The sequence below is a fragment of the Phyllostomus discolor genome, chromosome 3, assembly GCF_004126475.2.
Source record: "Phyllostomus discolor isolate MPI-MPIP mPhyDis1 chromosome 3, mPhyDis1.pri.v3, whole genome shotgun sequence".
NCBI classification, from domain to species: domain Eukaryota; kingdom Metazoa; phylum Chordata; class Mammalia; order Chiroptera; family Phyllostomidae; genus Phyllostomus; species Phyllostomus discolor.
The window spans coordinates 134,630,649-134,644,388 of NC_040905.2; the positions used below are offsets into that span (position 1 = coordinate 134,630,649).

At 43.5% G+C, this 13,740-nt stretch overlaps 1 protein-coding gene across 8 annotated transcripts in view; it reads right to left on the bottom strand.

Moving 5' to 3' along the window:
• The window catches only part of PTCH1 (patched 1), a 67,442-nt gene that overhangs the window by 36,669 nt on the left and 17,033 nt on the right, over positions 1-13,740 (bottom strand). For 6 of the 8 annotated variants that reach the window (XM_036021477.1, XM_036021476.1, XM_028531520.2 and 3 more), the window contains one exon: positions 1,526-1,715. In XM_036021477.1, the coding sequence (XP_035877370.1) occupies positions 1,526-1,715 (190 nt within the window). Of the gene's footprint in view, positions 1-1,525; positions 1,716-8,877; positions 11,119-11,142; positions 11,254-13,740 lie in introns of those variants that run through there. The other 2 variants (XM_036021478.1, XM_036021479.1) reach the window with 2 other exon arrangements.

The window sequence follows — 13,740 nt, forward strand, 5'->3', positions numbered from 1 at the left end:
ATTTAACAACTGTAGGAACCTGGACACAAGATCTAATTGATCTAACTCCCAATTTTCTTACCTAAAAACAAGACAGGTTGAACTAGGTGTTCTTTAAAGTTAATGCATAAAAGTTCTATGGTTCCATCAGCTCAAGAGTGTTATTTCATTGTACAGAGGCTTTCACCTTCTCCTAAAGTGAATGACAAACCCTTCTACCCCGCAAGGCAGGTTCTGGATACAAAGGTGTCGGGCATGCTCACAGTGGCCCGGGACACCCACTTCCGCTTGTAAATGTTACAAAATTGCACTGGGTAGTTGCTTTCCCTACAAAGCTCCCGATAGATTGGGAGGGCTGTGCTGGTAAGAACCTGGATGTGCTCTCCACCCAAGTCTGCCTGACAAAGGCGCTAAATACATCATCCCCTTACGTTTCCCAAAACCCTTTCATGCACACATGTACCTGATCTTGTTCTGGGAACTGCCAGAGGATAATATAGCAAACGTGATCATAACTTAGTTTACAGATGAGGAAACAAGACTATGCTACAGATATGTGACATGTCCCAGGTCATGTTGGGCCCCAGAACCCTGTCTCCAGCTAGATGGGTCTTAAGAGCCATTCCAGTCAAGTCCATGCTGAGTTGAGGTGACAACAGAGACAAGTATAGATTTTCCTTTTGTTCTCCCTAGCCACTGAGTATGTCTATGCTGCTACTTTCTCACCTCCTCTGTGAAAAATAAATCATACTTGCCAACCACTCAGTCAAGAGAGTTGAAAGCCTATGAGGACAGGATAGAGTTCTACCAGTGTCAACTCAGTGATCCCATGGAAATGGGGTTTAGTGACAGTCATCTCAGCAGTTCAGGGACAAGATCCAGTTAAATTCTACAAGTCAGGCAAGCAGTCAATTGACAAATTCCAAGTGCCTACCCTAACCTAAATGCTGTACAAGAATGGACAAGATGTGAACCTTGCCTCAATATCTCAGTTTAGACAGATAAGAAAAGGTGCTATTAGTTTTGTTCCAGAACTCTTTCTGTGCTTTCACTATACCCACAACATAATGTTAAGTTAGCTATGAAGCTAAAGGGTAATATTTTGTAAAGCTATGCCTGTGTCCACCTTACGCCATCAACCTGTCAGCAGGAATTCACCATAGTGGCTCGATCTCTTCCCTGAGTTGTGACATAAACCAACAACCGTCAGTATTTATTCCTATTCCTTGCAAGCTGACCAAAGGCAATTCAAAATCTGTTCTAAAAGTATCTTAAGTAATGAAACATCTTCAGAACAGGTATATAGTTTACCCAGGGGCTGCTTGAAAGACCACATGCACTTGGGTATAGTGCCAAAATACTTACTGAAAATATATTATAAAGTCATGAATTTGATTGGTTACCAAACTCTAGAAACAAACCAAGATTTTAAAAAAATCATTTCATTAAAAAACTATTTGAACTAACACCCCACATGTATTTCCAGGGTAATCTTATTTACTAAAATGAAGGGGCCTAGGCCAGCAGTCTCTTCCCACCACCTTACCTGTTATACATATACACGTGGACCCGGCTGGCCTGGAGTGCTGAGTCCAGGTGTTGGCGGAGTGCTTCTGTGGTCAGGACATTAGCACCTTCTTCTTTCGGGGTCTGAATCATGAGTTGAGGATTAAACATAGCCTCTTCTCCAATCTTCTGGCGAGTATAATTTAATTCACGACTTACTCGGCCACCAACTGACAAACATATACAGGTTTCAATTAGAATAGCAAAATCTCAAAATTCACATTTTACCTGCTACCTCACAGAGCAGCAGAGGACACATGATAAATAAACAGTCATAAAATGTGTGGCTGACGTTTGAGGATATATTCCTGTCATTGTTACTAGCAATGTTTAATTTTACCAATAACAAACATTAAAAAATACTCACTGAAACCCTGAGGGACTGTCCTGTCACACACAAACCTAATCTAATGCATGTGGCATGCACACCTATGCCTGAGTGCCTTGTGTACCTTCTAACCAAGGTGCTGTATATGCAAAGGGGGCAGGGGCCTGGAAAACTTGAGACGCCTTTTCCTTGCAAACCAGACCAGATACTGCTGTTACAATTTCTTTCACTTGTATAAACAATGTGCCCCCACAGCACATTTCCAGATAAATGGCTTCAATTTACACTCTTCTAAATAATCTGACAAAGGTAACAAGGAAATGCTTCTCCTTGTAGAAAAAGAAACAAGGAAAGGTGACAAACCTGTATTCAGCAAAAACTTGCCAGGAGAAGATGAATAATGGGACCCATGTCAGATGCACTCAGGGAAATCCCACTGGAGAGGAACCAAATGTATCAGCCATAGCTGTCCCGGGAAGGCCCTGGAACCTGGTTCTATCAGCCTCACCTGGTCAGCATCCAGAAAACACAGGTGCCAGGTTGAGCCGCCTGTGTTCTGGGAGCTCCCCAGGTAATTCTGAGCCTACTGATGAAGCCAGAACCTATACCTCAACAACAACCCTACACCCCAGCAGGCCACCCAAGCCAGGCGTGCGAGAGGCCAACACCACCGGACACAGTGATATTGCTGCAAATTACTTTTGTCTTCTTCCTCAGGTTCTAGGTTGTATTTCAGTTATGGTTTTAAAACAAGCCAAGCTCAGAATGCTACACCTGGCTAGGAGGTATGGCGGTGAGTTTCATTTCTGAATGGGGCATATGTGTGGGGAGGGGAGTGGTGAGGTGAAGCTCTGATCCCAAGGGCTGGTGAGGGAAGGGGCTGGGAGCAGCAGCAAACAGAGAATCCCAGAGCCCCCTCCACACACACACTCCAGGGCCCAGAAAGTGCCTAAAGGCACGGATAGTGAACCTTTGCCTAGCCACAAGCCTTCAGCTCTATTGTTCAGAAGGAGCCTTCAGTGATCACTGCAGCTTTCCCACAAGGAATCCTTTTTCTTTAGGTGTAGTATTCAAGGACATAAACATTTGGTTTGGGCAAGTAAGTAAGTACTGGGAAGTACGGGCTATTTAATTCTCTTGGCATCTTTTATATACAAGAGGGTAGCCTAAAAAGCAAATAATGCCCTCATTAGGAAAATGAGTGAGTACAGATTTACAGACCAGCAAGGTCATCTGGGCAGGTTCCTGCAGATGGCTCAGTTGGCACCTCCGGACTCTGTGAGGTGAGGTCGAGTGTGTCAGAGAGAGGGAAGGGGTGGGGAAGGGGAGATAGACGAAAGGGGAATTATCAATTGATTACCCAAAGTATTAAGACTCCTCCAGCAGAACTTTGACAAATGCCCTAGGGAATTAGGGAGGAGTGTACAATCAATTTGAAGCTCAAGAAAGACTGAAAGAAAACATAGGGAACAACTTGCAATGCAGGACAAATTTACATAAGGCCATGCAGGCCCTTTACAAGGAGCTTCTCTAAAGCTGCCTGTGGTCTGGGCCTGGCTGGTTCGGGCCTGGCTGGTTCCTTGGGCAGAAATCACAATGCATTACTATAACCAATTAACTAGTGAGCTGAATTACACTCAATCCCACCTTCTCAAAAGACAGAAAAGTAGTTTGAGGCTAAAAAGTCAATTATTAGCCCAGAGGTCACTGCTGAAAAGCTACAGCACACCAAGGAGCTCCAAATAGCCTTTCTGAAGAAAAGCTCAGCCTCTTCCTTTTTTTCTGGCTCTGTGACATCAACGCCCAGCATCTATAAATCATTTATATTTGCACTGGCCTCCTCAAACACTGGCTAGCACAGGATTTCTTATTCTGCTTATAAAAGTTGTACTTCCTTTTACCTTTGATGAAGCTTAGAACTTTAGGTGACTTAAGACCTTGAGGTAAAAAACAAACAGAACAGGCCTACAGGCCCCTCACCCAGACTTTAGCAGAGCCACAGCCTGAAACTATAACCAAGATGATGACCCCAGGGAGGAGTGAGTGCACATGAGAAAAATCAGATGCAAAGTTCCTGAAACTGAGAACTTGGACGACACTCTTCGAGACCAAATCTCATAACAGATCAATTACTTTATTACAGGGGTTTTCAGGAATGCTATTTCTGCAAGATATAAAATCTTGATGCTATTTCCTACAAGATATAAAATGTACCTCAGGGGCTCATAATGTCACCTTTTTAGATTTTTCAAGATATATATTTTAATAAATGCATGCATTTTAATAAAGGTGTACATTTTCAGGTCTCTGGGATTGAAAATGTTTTTGCTCTTCCATCTCTTTGCTCATAATAAATATGAATATTTTTGCTAATGTGACAACCAGTTTCAACCAAGATAAGACTACTATCTAGGTGGACTGAACAAGAGTTGAAAGACCCTGAAATCTAAAGCTTCCTCAACCACCTATGCTGTCTCCCACTTTAAATTCCATTTATTTTTACGTATTATATAGCCATGTTTTACTTAACATTTCACCTTATATTTAACCAAACGAATTATTTTTGCAAAACCAGTCAGTAATTTTTCAAACTCTAGTTGACATCCACTTTACTTGACAAATGGTTGTAACACCATTTGTTCACCTGTTGCACATTTGCGGTTGCATGCTGTGTGCTACGCCATGGGTGCTGTGGTGGGTGGGACCAGGGTGTTCTTCACTCCAAATGCTCTCTGGCCAGTGAGGCAGACAGGCCACAGACAAGCAAAGCAATGAAATACACTCATGGCATGACACGTGCCATGGAGAAAATGAATATGGTGATGCCTTTTGAGTTACTGTGTGGTGGGGTACGGGCAGGCCAGTTCCACTTGAAGTAGCAAGGGAAGACTTAAAAGGAAGTAACTTCCAGGAGCTGGGAGAAGAGTGTTCTGGGCAGAGGAACTGGCAACTGCAAGCCCTTAGGTTTGGCTTTTGCAGAGAAAGAATGGAGGTGAGTGTGCCTGGAGTTTTGGCAACACCATGATAATGTCATTCACTTGGTTGCAATGGTAGGTTCGCTGAGCTCCTTCTCAGGAGTACACCTCTTTAAGGTGTACCTGTGCATCAACTACACAGCATTCATGTGATGTCACATCAGTATTCACCCAAGGTGCTCTGGAACAAGCTACCAGAAATGGAAAACCCTCTGGACTGAGCAGTTTTATGGACTCACCTGACTTGCTACCCTAGCTCATGCCCCTATCCTAAATCACAGCTGAGTGACAACCAAAGCTGTTCCTTACCTTGCTGGCTTCTTCATCATGCACCAGCATGAAGGCTGGCTCTCAGAAAGCTCCACAAAACCCATTTCAAGTGACTGAAATTACAGGTGTGATCTGGGGAAAGTGATTTTCATCTCTTTTCATTTTCAAGGTTGAAGTGCCCCTCTATTATTTTTTAAATAATTGAATGTTCATAAAATACTGCATAAACACTTTTGACTACTGAGCAGAATGAACCACAAGATCTAGTATTTATGATAGAGATGTAGGAATACTCATGGCTATGTGAACAGCCATGATTATGATTACTGTGTAGTGGTTTTTTATGTGTAATATTCACCTGCATTCCATTTTGGAGTTTATCTCTATTTTTTAATTTTTCTGCAGTAAGCATGTATAATTAAAGATTTCTATGTGACAAGAGAAAAAGAAATATAAAGGCTACTTGGTAGGAATCTGAATTAAAAATAAGCTCAGTGCAAAAATAACATGCATCTCTATCATATTCTGAGTCCTCACATTCTTTTCCTTCTCTAAGAAAATAACAACCACCCTCTTTGAAAAAGGCTCAGAAAAAAAGTTATCTTAGGATCCTGGGACACAAAATAACCTTTATACACGTGTGGTGCTTCCGACTTGCAAAGCCCTTTCACATTCATTATGGACTTATTTGAAAATATTTTGCTCACGGCCACTCACTCCCTCATCAAATTGGGAAAAACTGGACTAGACAGGTGATGAGAACCAGGATCAGAAGACCAGGGGGTTCTGAGGGTAGCCCTGCCACCTTTGGCACCGAGATTTGAGATGAGTCCATGATACAGTTAAGCCTCGACAATAATGTGAAATTTCCCAAATCTTTAACCAGTGAGCAAGCATCCATTCAGTTATTCATTTATCGCAGGGTATGTATCAGCATATTACAGAAGAGAAAGCATAGCTGCAGAGTTTGGGGGATTACAGAGTTGGCTACCCAGCTAAGAGGAGGCAGAACCAACATTTTAACCCTGAGTCCTTTGAGCCTTGTGGCTTCTGAGCACCAACTGAGGATACAAGTCTAGGAGCACCAAATCCACATCCCAGCCTATAGCAGGCTCATAGAAAGAGCTCTTAGAATACATGAAATTGAAAGTATTAGAGAGGGCAAAGTTGCACCCAGATTTTTCACCGTCACTGAGGAAACAGTTTTGCCAGTAGATCCCCATGGATGGCAATGGACAGGCCCCATTTTTTTTCTGGTCCCAGATGGGCACAGACGAGGATGCTCAGAGAAGAAGTAGAGCTAAGCCTCTTTATCTGCAAATTCCAACCATCTTGTTCTCCAGAAATCTGAGGCTTAAACCAATTCTTTGAAAGAGGTGGGTTAAAGAGCATCACTTCTGCAAAGCTATTCTTGATCAAGCTCTGCTGACCCTTTCCTCCCAAAGCCAAACCATGTATGGTTTCCAGGTTGAAGACAGGCCAGCTCAGGTGAACAACCATTCCACTCTAGGGTCCACAGCTGGGCCCATGCCATTCCAACCCATGGTGGACCAGAGACGTCCTCTTCATAATGTTCTCGGCGACATTATTCCTTAGCACAGCCTTCTGCAGAGAGCTCAACATTGCCTGTGGCATTCATGCAAAAAAAGCTTTTTGCAAAAGCTTATTGTGATCTACAAAAAGATATCTGGGCGACCAACCAAAGTATTTTTCCCAATAAATTCCAAGTCCTTTCAGGGAGGCACTGTCTGCTGCCCACTCACCTCGGTGCACCAGGCTCATGGGGTTGGGGAGGGTACACTTAATGTGTTGGGTGAATAAGTGAATGAACAGCTTCAATACAGAACCTTGGGAACAGGCAGTCATCTGAATAAGATATTAATTCTCCCCAAAGCCTCAAAAAGTCAATCAGTCAAAACAAATGACTCTTTCAGCCTGAAAAGTACCCACTCAGAGTCCAATTAGGAAAATGGGGTCTGTGTATATGCAAGCGTAGCATTTGCATTTGATTAATCCCATGAATTATCTGACAGATGCTAGAGATTTTTTTCCCCCTTTAGTTACTTTGGGTCCCTCTTTCAATGTTGCGATTAGTTACTGTGAAGGTGAAAAAAGTACAAATCTCTAAAAGGGTGTAACTGCAAAATTATGAACACCAGCTCATTTTCAACCTTGAAAAAATGAAGATTCAGTAATTTGGGCAATTGGCTGAAACCTCCTAGGCTGTGAGTTTTAGTCCCTCTTCCACCCATCTCTTATTCATGACCAGCCAACTGCTGCTTAAGCTTCTGGGCTGTTTTTCTCCTTGTGAAATTGTGCCCTTGGGTGCTGCCATGGGAAAATGCTAGACTCAGATAGCCCCAAAGGAACCTGCCTCCACGAAGGGAGTCCAGTGAGATAAAAACCACGAAAACAAGACAAGAGCAGGACACATCCCCGCCCCGCGCCCCCCCCCCCCCCCCCCCCCCCCCCCCCCGCCTCAGGGGGAGGGAGAGTGCAGGGGAGTTGTGGGAGGACTGTTTGGAGCATGAGTCTGCTGCAAGCCCCCACAACAGCTGTTTGTGGTGCCATCTGTTACAGCCCAGGCTGCTTCCTCTGAATGGCCTTCCCTGAAGCCAACCGCTCGCCCTGTCGGACACGATCAGGTCACCCCAGCATTCTGTCCGTACTGGACCTGCTGCCTGCAAAGTCCCCCTCACCTCCCAATATTTCTTACAGGGTCACCAGCTCCTGAGATGACACTGCATCTGTCAGGAAGCCCATTCTTCACTGGTGACTTGCTGTGCAAATGAGGGCTATAGTGGACACCACCTAAGAGAGGCCCAATGAAGTCACAGCCTGCAGACCTGAGGATATCCCTGGGTGCTGGCAGGACACAGGAAAGTAGAGCTCTGCTTCATCCCTAATTGCCTACCTGCCTAGCTGTGAACTGTCCCAGGTCCTACTATGATTTCACCTGAATGCTCAAGTGCTACAAACAAGCAGATGCAAACCCAAGCCTGTCTTTCTGCAGGAGCTGAGCATGCCCAGGAGGGTCTAACACATAGCACGCTCACACAGGGGGAATGCTGAACCAGGATGCAACACCCAGGGACTAAAGACTGCATGCTATTATCAAGTTCTAAGTTTTTAGTTAAGGCCTACTAAAGTCTTCATTTAAAAAAACCAACCAACCAACAAACAAACAAAAACAGAAAACAAGCCAATAACAACACAATCCAAATGTTTGCAGGGAAATGGGCTCTCTAGAGCATTCAGGCTGTTGCATAACATTAACCCCAGTTCCCTCCTCCTAGCTTCTATGGGGCTGACATCACCTCTCCTCTCTGTTCTCAACAGTCTTCTTGCCATTGTCCTGCTTGGGCTCTTTCACTGGCCTCCTACTTAAGCACGCATGGGGGGAGGAGACAGTGCAAGTCCCCATCATCCCCACCTCTGAATGCGGACCCAGGTTCCTGCCCCTATGAAAGCACCCAATTTATGTCCCACAACTGGTCTTTCCCTTTGCATCAGTGCAGGGGGATGCCTGTCACTGGGGGCCACTTTCATGATTATGTTGCCATTGGGATTAGCTGGATTAGGGGCTGATGCATAAGGACCCCCTGGTGCAGTGAGGAATTTTCATCACCAGGTCAGCAGTGGTGTGAACTATATTCTGTCACCACCACTCCTTACAGCCATTGAGCAAAGGGTGGTGAAGGGTGTTGATGGGGATGTGGAAGGAAAAAATGCTTCAAGTGCAAAAATGTACAAACTCACCATAGCAATAAATTCCCCCATTGTGCATTTCCAACGGTGTGCACCATTCAAGACTGTCCTCCTTTCAAACCAGAAACCTATGGGATTCTTTTCTCATCTAATGGGTCCAATGGTGGTAGGCAGAATGGTGAGAATGGCTGCCACAAAGCAGAGAGAAACTCTAGCCCTTTGCAAAAAAACAGTTAAGCAGTTTGGGAAGAGTCTCACAGTTGCAACCTTAAATTATGTTCAAGGTGAACCAATGCCTCCTCCGATAGTTGTCCCCATTCTTCTAAAGGACAAATACTATCCCATCCAGTGGGGATCCCCCTCCCCTTCAATCTGAAGGAAAACAATGTGGGCAGGAGCAGTGAAGGGAATGGGGGAGGGAGGCAGGAGGATGGGGAAAAAAACAGAAGCACAACTCTCAAGTCGTGCTCCCAGGAAACCATTTGACCCATTCACCTACCCAAAGTCCCCATCCCATCAATGCTCCTGTGGGCCCTGCATGAAGTAAACACAATTTGTAGTTAAAGTAATGGGATTTCTGCAAGGGTGTGCGTGTGTGTGCGCGTGTGTTTTACAGAACAGGCCCTCTTGCACAGAACTGGGCTGTTCCATCAAAGCCGTATCTGTTATATTTCTGTCTTTCTCTTCTGTTTGGCGTATTCACCAACAAGAGAAAAGGAGGTAAGCTTTGGCGGCCCTGACCTGCAGCTGGAACACAATACTTTCGCACAGCCCTGCCGACCCCTGACATAAATTTTACACCGCAGCTGGCATTTACACACTCAGCATTACCATATGTATAGCTGCTCAGTGCTAATTATGCTAATCACCTGTCTAACTCGCTGCTGCGAAAAATGGTTGTATTTAGCAGTCCAGTGCCTACCAATGCAGCTTACTGTGTGGCTGAAATGTACATTCAGACGGCCCTGAATGGCAAGATTTTTCCACGTTGCTGGCTACATTCAGTCCTCAGAAAAATTTATTCAAGTCAACTGGTTTCGGTCCACAACAAAAAAGTTACGAGAAAAAAGTGAGTGTGTTCTTGCCCTAACATTCTGGATCTGCTTGCAAGCAAAATGATAAATCAATTGGTGTGGGAAACAAAAAGGGAGCGAGATTTCTTTTGGGAGCCATGTGAAACTGTAGCCTATTTTTTTTAAAAAAGGGGGGGAGGAAGGGTCATCCTATTCCCCAAATCTCTAGAAAGAACAGTTAATAGATATTTAGTCCTAATCCAAATTCTCTCAAGTTGTAAGCTCTGTTTGCAATTAAGCAAGGTATTAAATATGTGCAATTTTTTTCTGGATCACGTGTAGACTGAAATGATGGTTCATATTTGTCATTTTTAAAACTCCTTACAACAATGTGTAAACCTCATGGGGAAAAATCAGGTAAGAGGAAAGAATTTCTTAGGCAGTTGGGAAAATTCTTTTGTTATTCTCTCTCTTAGAAAGCCTCTATTTCAAACTATGCTGTTTGATATCGACATCTATTTTGTGAAGTTTTCTGGTTTCCCCACTAAAGGAGCAAAGGAAATCAGGGAAATTGGGTGGGGAAGATGGGAGAATTCAAATAGGAAAACAAAGTGATGGTTGGGGAAAGAGAGACATTTTTCCTTAATCTCAAAATTCCTATTTTTATCATTAGTGTTTTTTAAAGCAATTTTCTTGGATCACTCTACAGAATTGATTTCTTAAATCAGGATAATGTTATTACAGATTGTTTCAATAATTTCCCAAATTCACACTGAAACTCCACTTCCTCCTAACTCACAAAATACTTTTATATTAACTTCTAAAAACTCTGAATTTAGTCTGTCTAAAAATTGCTTAGTAGTAGATGATTTAGATGTACAGATAATGTCTAGTATCCCAATCTCCTTAAACTGGTTCTGCCAGAGTGATGGTCTTAAGTGTCGTTACTTTCTCACCTCCAAATGGTCATTATTAGTAGATTCTTTACTTGAATTTAGAAACTGAAAGGCCATTTATTTAGCAACATACCTTGGGCAACGCCCCAGTGCTACAAAACAGCAGAGTAGCTATGTGGTACATCTTGGGTTTACACGCAGAAAGGTACACCAACCCAATAGGCTTTCTCAGACACAGGAGGCGGTTATGAAGGAAGCTGGCCTCTCCTCCACTTGCTTTGCTCAACTCTCAATTTAATTCACAACAGATGTAAAGGGTGATGTTCATAGATGCTACTATAAAGTCAATAGCTTTCTTACTATCAGAACCCCCACATTCTGTTCAACATTTGATATACTTATCTGACCCAATGAAAAAATGTTATCCAAGCCACATCTTGCTGTCTTTGGCATCCCTATTCAAGTTGATTTTCTTTGCCAGTCCAAAGCACTAATTCATCTGTAGTTCCAGATCTTGACTATGCAGCCAAAAACACAAACAACAGGACCACTACTGTACCCACTGCAGAGCAGAGGGCATACCCCCTCATTCCCTCCCAATCTCTCCCTCTTCTCAAATAGGAGATGGACCACCCTGCCTCATGCCACAGAGCAGTGTTTACATTGCAGCACTTGACTGTGTAATACATCTGGCATTTTTTGGGCAGGATTCCGGAGCTAGGGGCCAGAAGCCCTTAAGCAATGATTTAAGGGGAAAAAAAATCATGCACACTGATTTAACAAAGCCACTTCCAGCTCCTTTTGCTTACTTTTGTAACACGTTTCATCAGTAACTGAAAACTCTTGCTTGTTAATTTATCCTAACTAACAATAGCCAATAAAGCTTGTGCTGTGGCATGGAGACCTGCCCCGCACTAGCTCCACCATCACAGCCAGTTGGTGTTTTGGGACCCACACACAGTATGGACTATTTGGGCCACCTCACACCTGGGTTTCTGGATTAGAAATAAGGTCCTGACTCCACATTGTAAATCTCTCCAACAACAAACTTGTCATTCATTAGCAGATATCTGACTGCCCACCAATGATGCAGTTTCCCTAAGACATGACCACCATTTTTCCAACTATGCTCTAAATCCAAATATAACAAAGCAGTCTTAGTCTTTAAAAGTGACTGAGGACCGGATGCATCTCCACAATAGTTGAGCAGTTTCTTAATGGCAGCAGTCTACTGTTTTGGAAGGCTAATGAGCTCAGTGAAACTTAAAGATACTTATAGAAAAAGAGGCTGCAGCGCAAAGAAAAAAACAACCCTAAATCCAATTTACGAGGAAAAAAAATCTAGTATTACCATAAAGTACCCAATTTCAGAGTTTGGAAGCAAAGAACCAGTCACTAAAGTATTTCTATTTTTTAAAAGATTTTATTTATTTATTTTTAGAGAGGGAAGGGAGGGAGAAAGAGAGAGAGAGAGGGAGGGAGAGAAACATCAATGTGCGGTTGCTGGGGGCCATGGCCTGCAACCCAGGCATGTACCCTGACTGGGAATTGAACCTGTGACACTTTGGTTCGCAGCCTGAGCTCAATCCACTGAGCTATGCCAGCCAGGGCGAGTATTTCTATTTTGATAACCCTAGTAATATCTGTGTACAGTCAAGGTAGGTTTTCAATGAGGGAAAAACAAAACAAAACAAAACAAAACATCAAGGAGCTTCCTCTTTCTGAGCTGCTTGCCAGAAGTACCTTCATGAGCAAGCCCTCTGCCCTCTAGGACTTCATGTGGATGGACCATCTAATGCTGTGGAGTCGGCCAAAATTGGGATATGGAAATCTGTCCTCTTTCATCTCTGTCCATGCTCCAGGTTCCCTGTGGCTTTGGTGTCAGTGCCATCCAGGAAAGCCTGAAGTGGTTAACCTGGGTTGGAACGTTGTGTTTATGTTTCAGTCACCATCTCAGAACTGCTACAGGGGGCCCAGTTCTTCCATGTTTCATAGGACACATAAACCACAGGGGACCAAGACTTATTTCACACTCCACTTGCCAGTAGATTCTAAATTTACTGCAAAATTTCATAAAAATGTCATGTCTCTCCAAAAGAGACATGTGCCCAATAGAGGAAGCACATATGCTTACAGGAGCCCATCAAAGACTATGGGGTTTTAGAACCAACCTTCACCAATGTAAGAACCACAAAGATGCAGATGGTAGCTCTGCATCGAGCAGGTTCAAAATAATACATCATTCTCTGTCAGTTTGTGATCAACCAGCTTTTCTACCATTTCGGATTTTACACTAGTCACTCCAGAAATCTATTGGGAGGAAATGAGTTGGGCAGTTTAAAAATGGGTGGGTAGAAGGGAGGAGAGAGGTGAAGATGCACAAAGGGATAAAGGGCATGGAATAAGGAAGAAGGCAGGAAGCAGAGGGGGTTCTAGGAGTCAGTGAGGGGCAAAGGAGATGACATGATAGTAATAAAATCACATGGGCATGATGATTATTTAGGGATATCATACAGAGCTGGGACTTCCTCAACATTCTTTTTTTCAAAATACTGTCAAAATAATGCTGAGTTAAAATACTTTATTTCTGAAAAATGTCCTCTATTAAAATCTGGTCCTTTTAAAAATAATTTAAAGATATTTCCATACTTGCTTTAAAAGCCAAAAAACCTTTTGAAATCTCTCACACACACAAACCCACACACTCACCCTGCCTCTGAGCAGACGACAGCTGGCAGGGAAAAAGTGGGGGCAGCCACAGAAGCTGCCCCTTCTGCTGGAAAACTGATAACCCCCACAACACGAGAAGAAGGGTGGACAAGTTACAGCTCAGCCTGAGTGGACAGAGCTCTGGGGTCATGGAGAGGTCAGCTTTGAAGGAGAAATCCCAATGAAATATAAACATGGCATTGTGGAAACCAGACAAATCTCCCATAGCTTGTCCAGCCAGCGTTAATCTCACCATCAGCTGTGGCCCATAATCCAAACAAACGGATCCCGCGGTT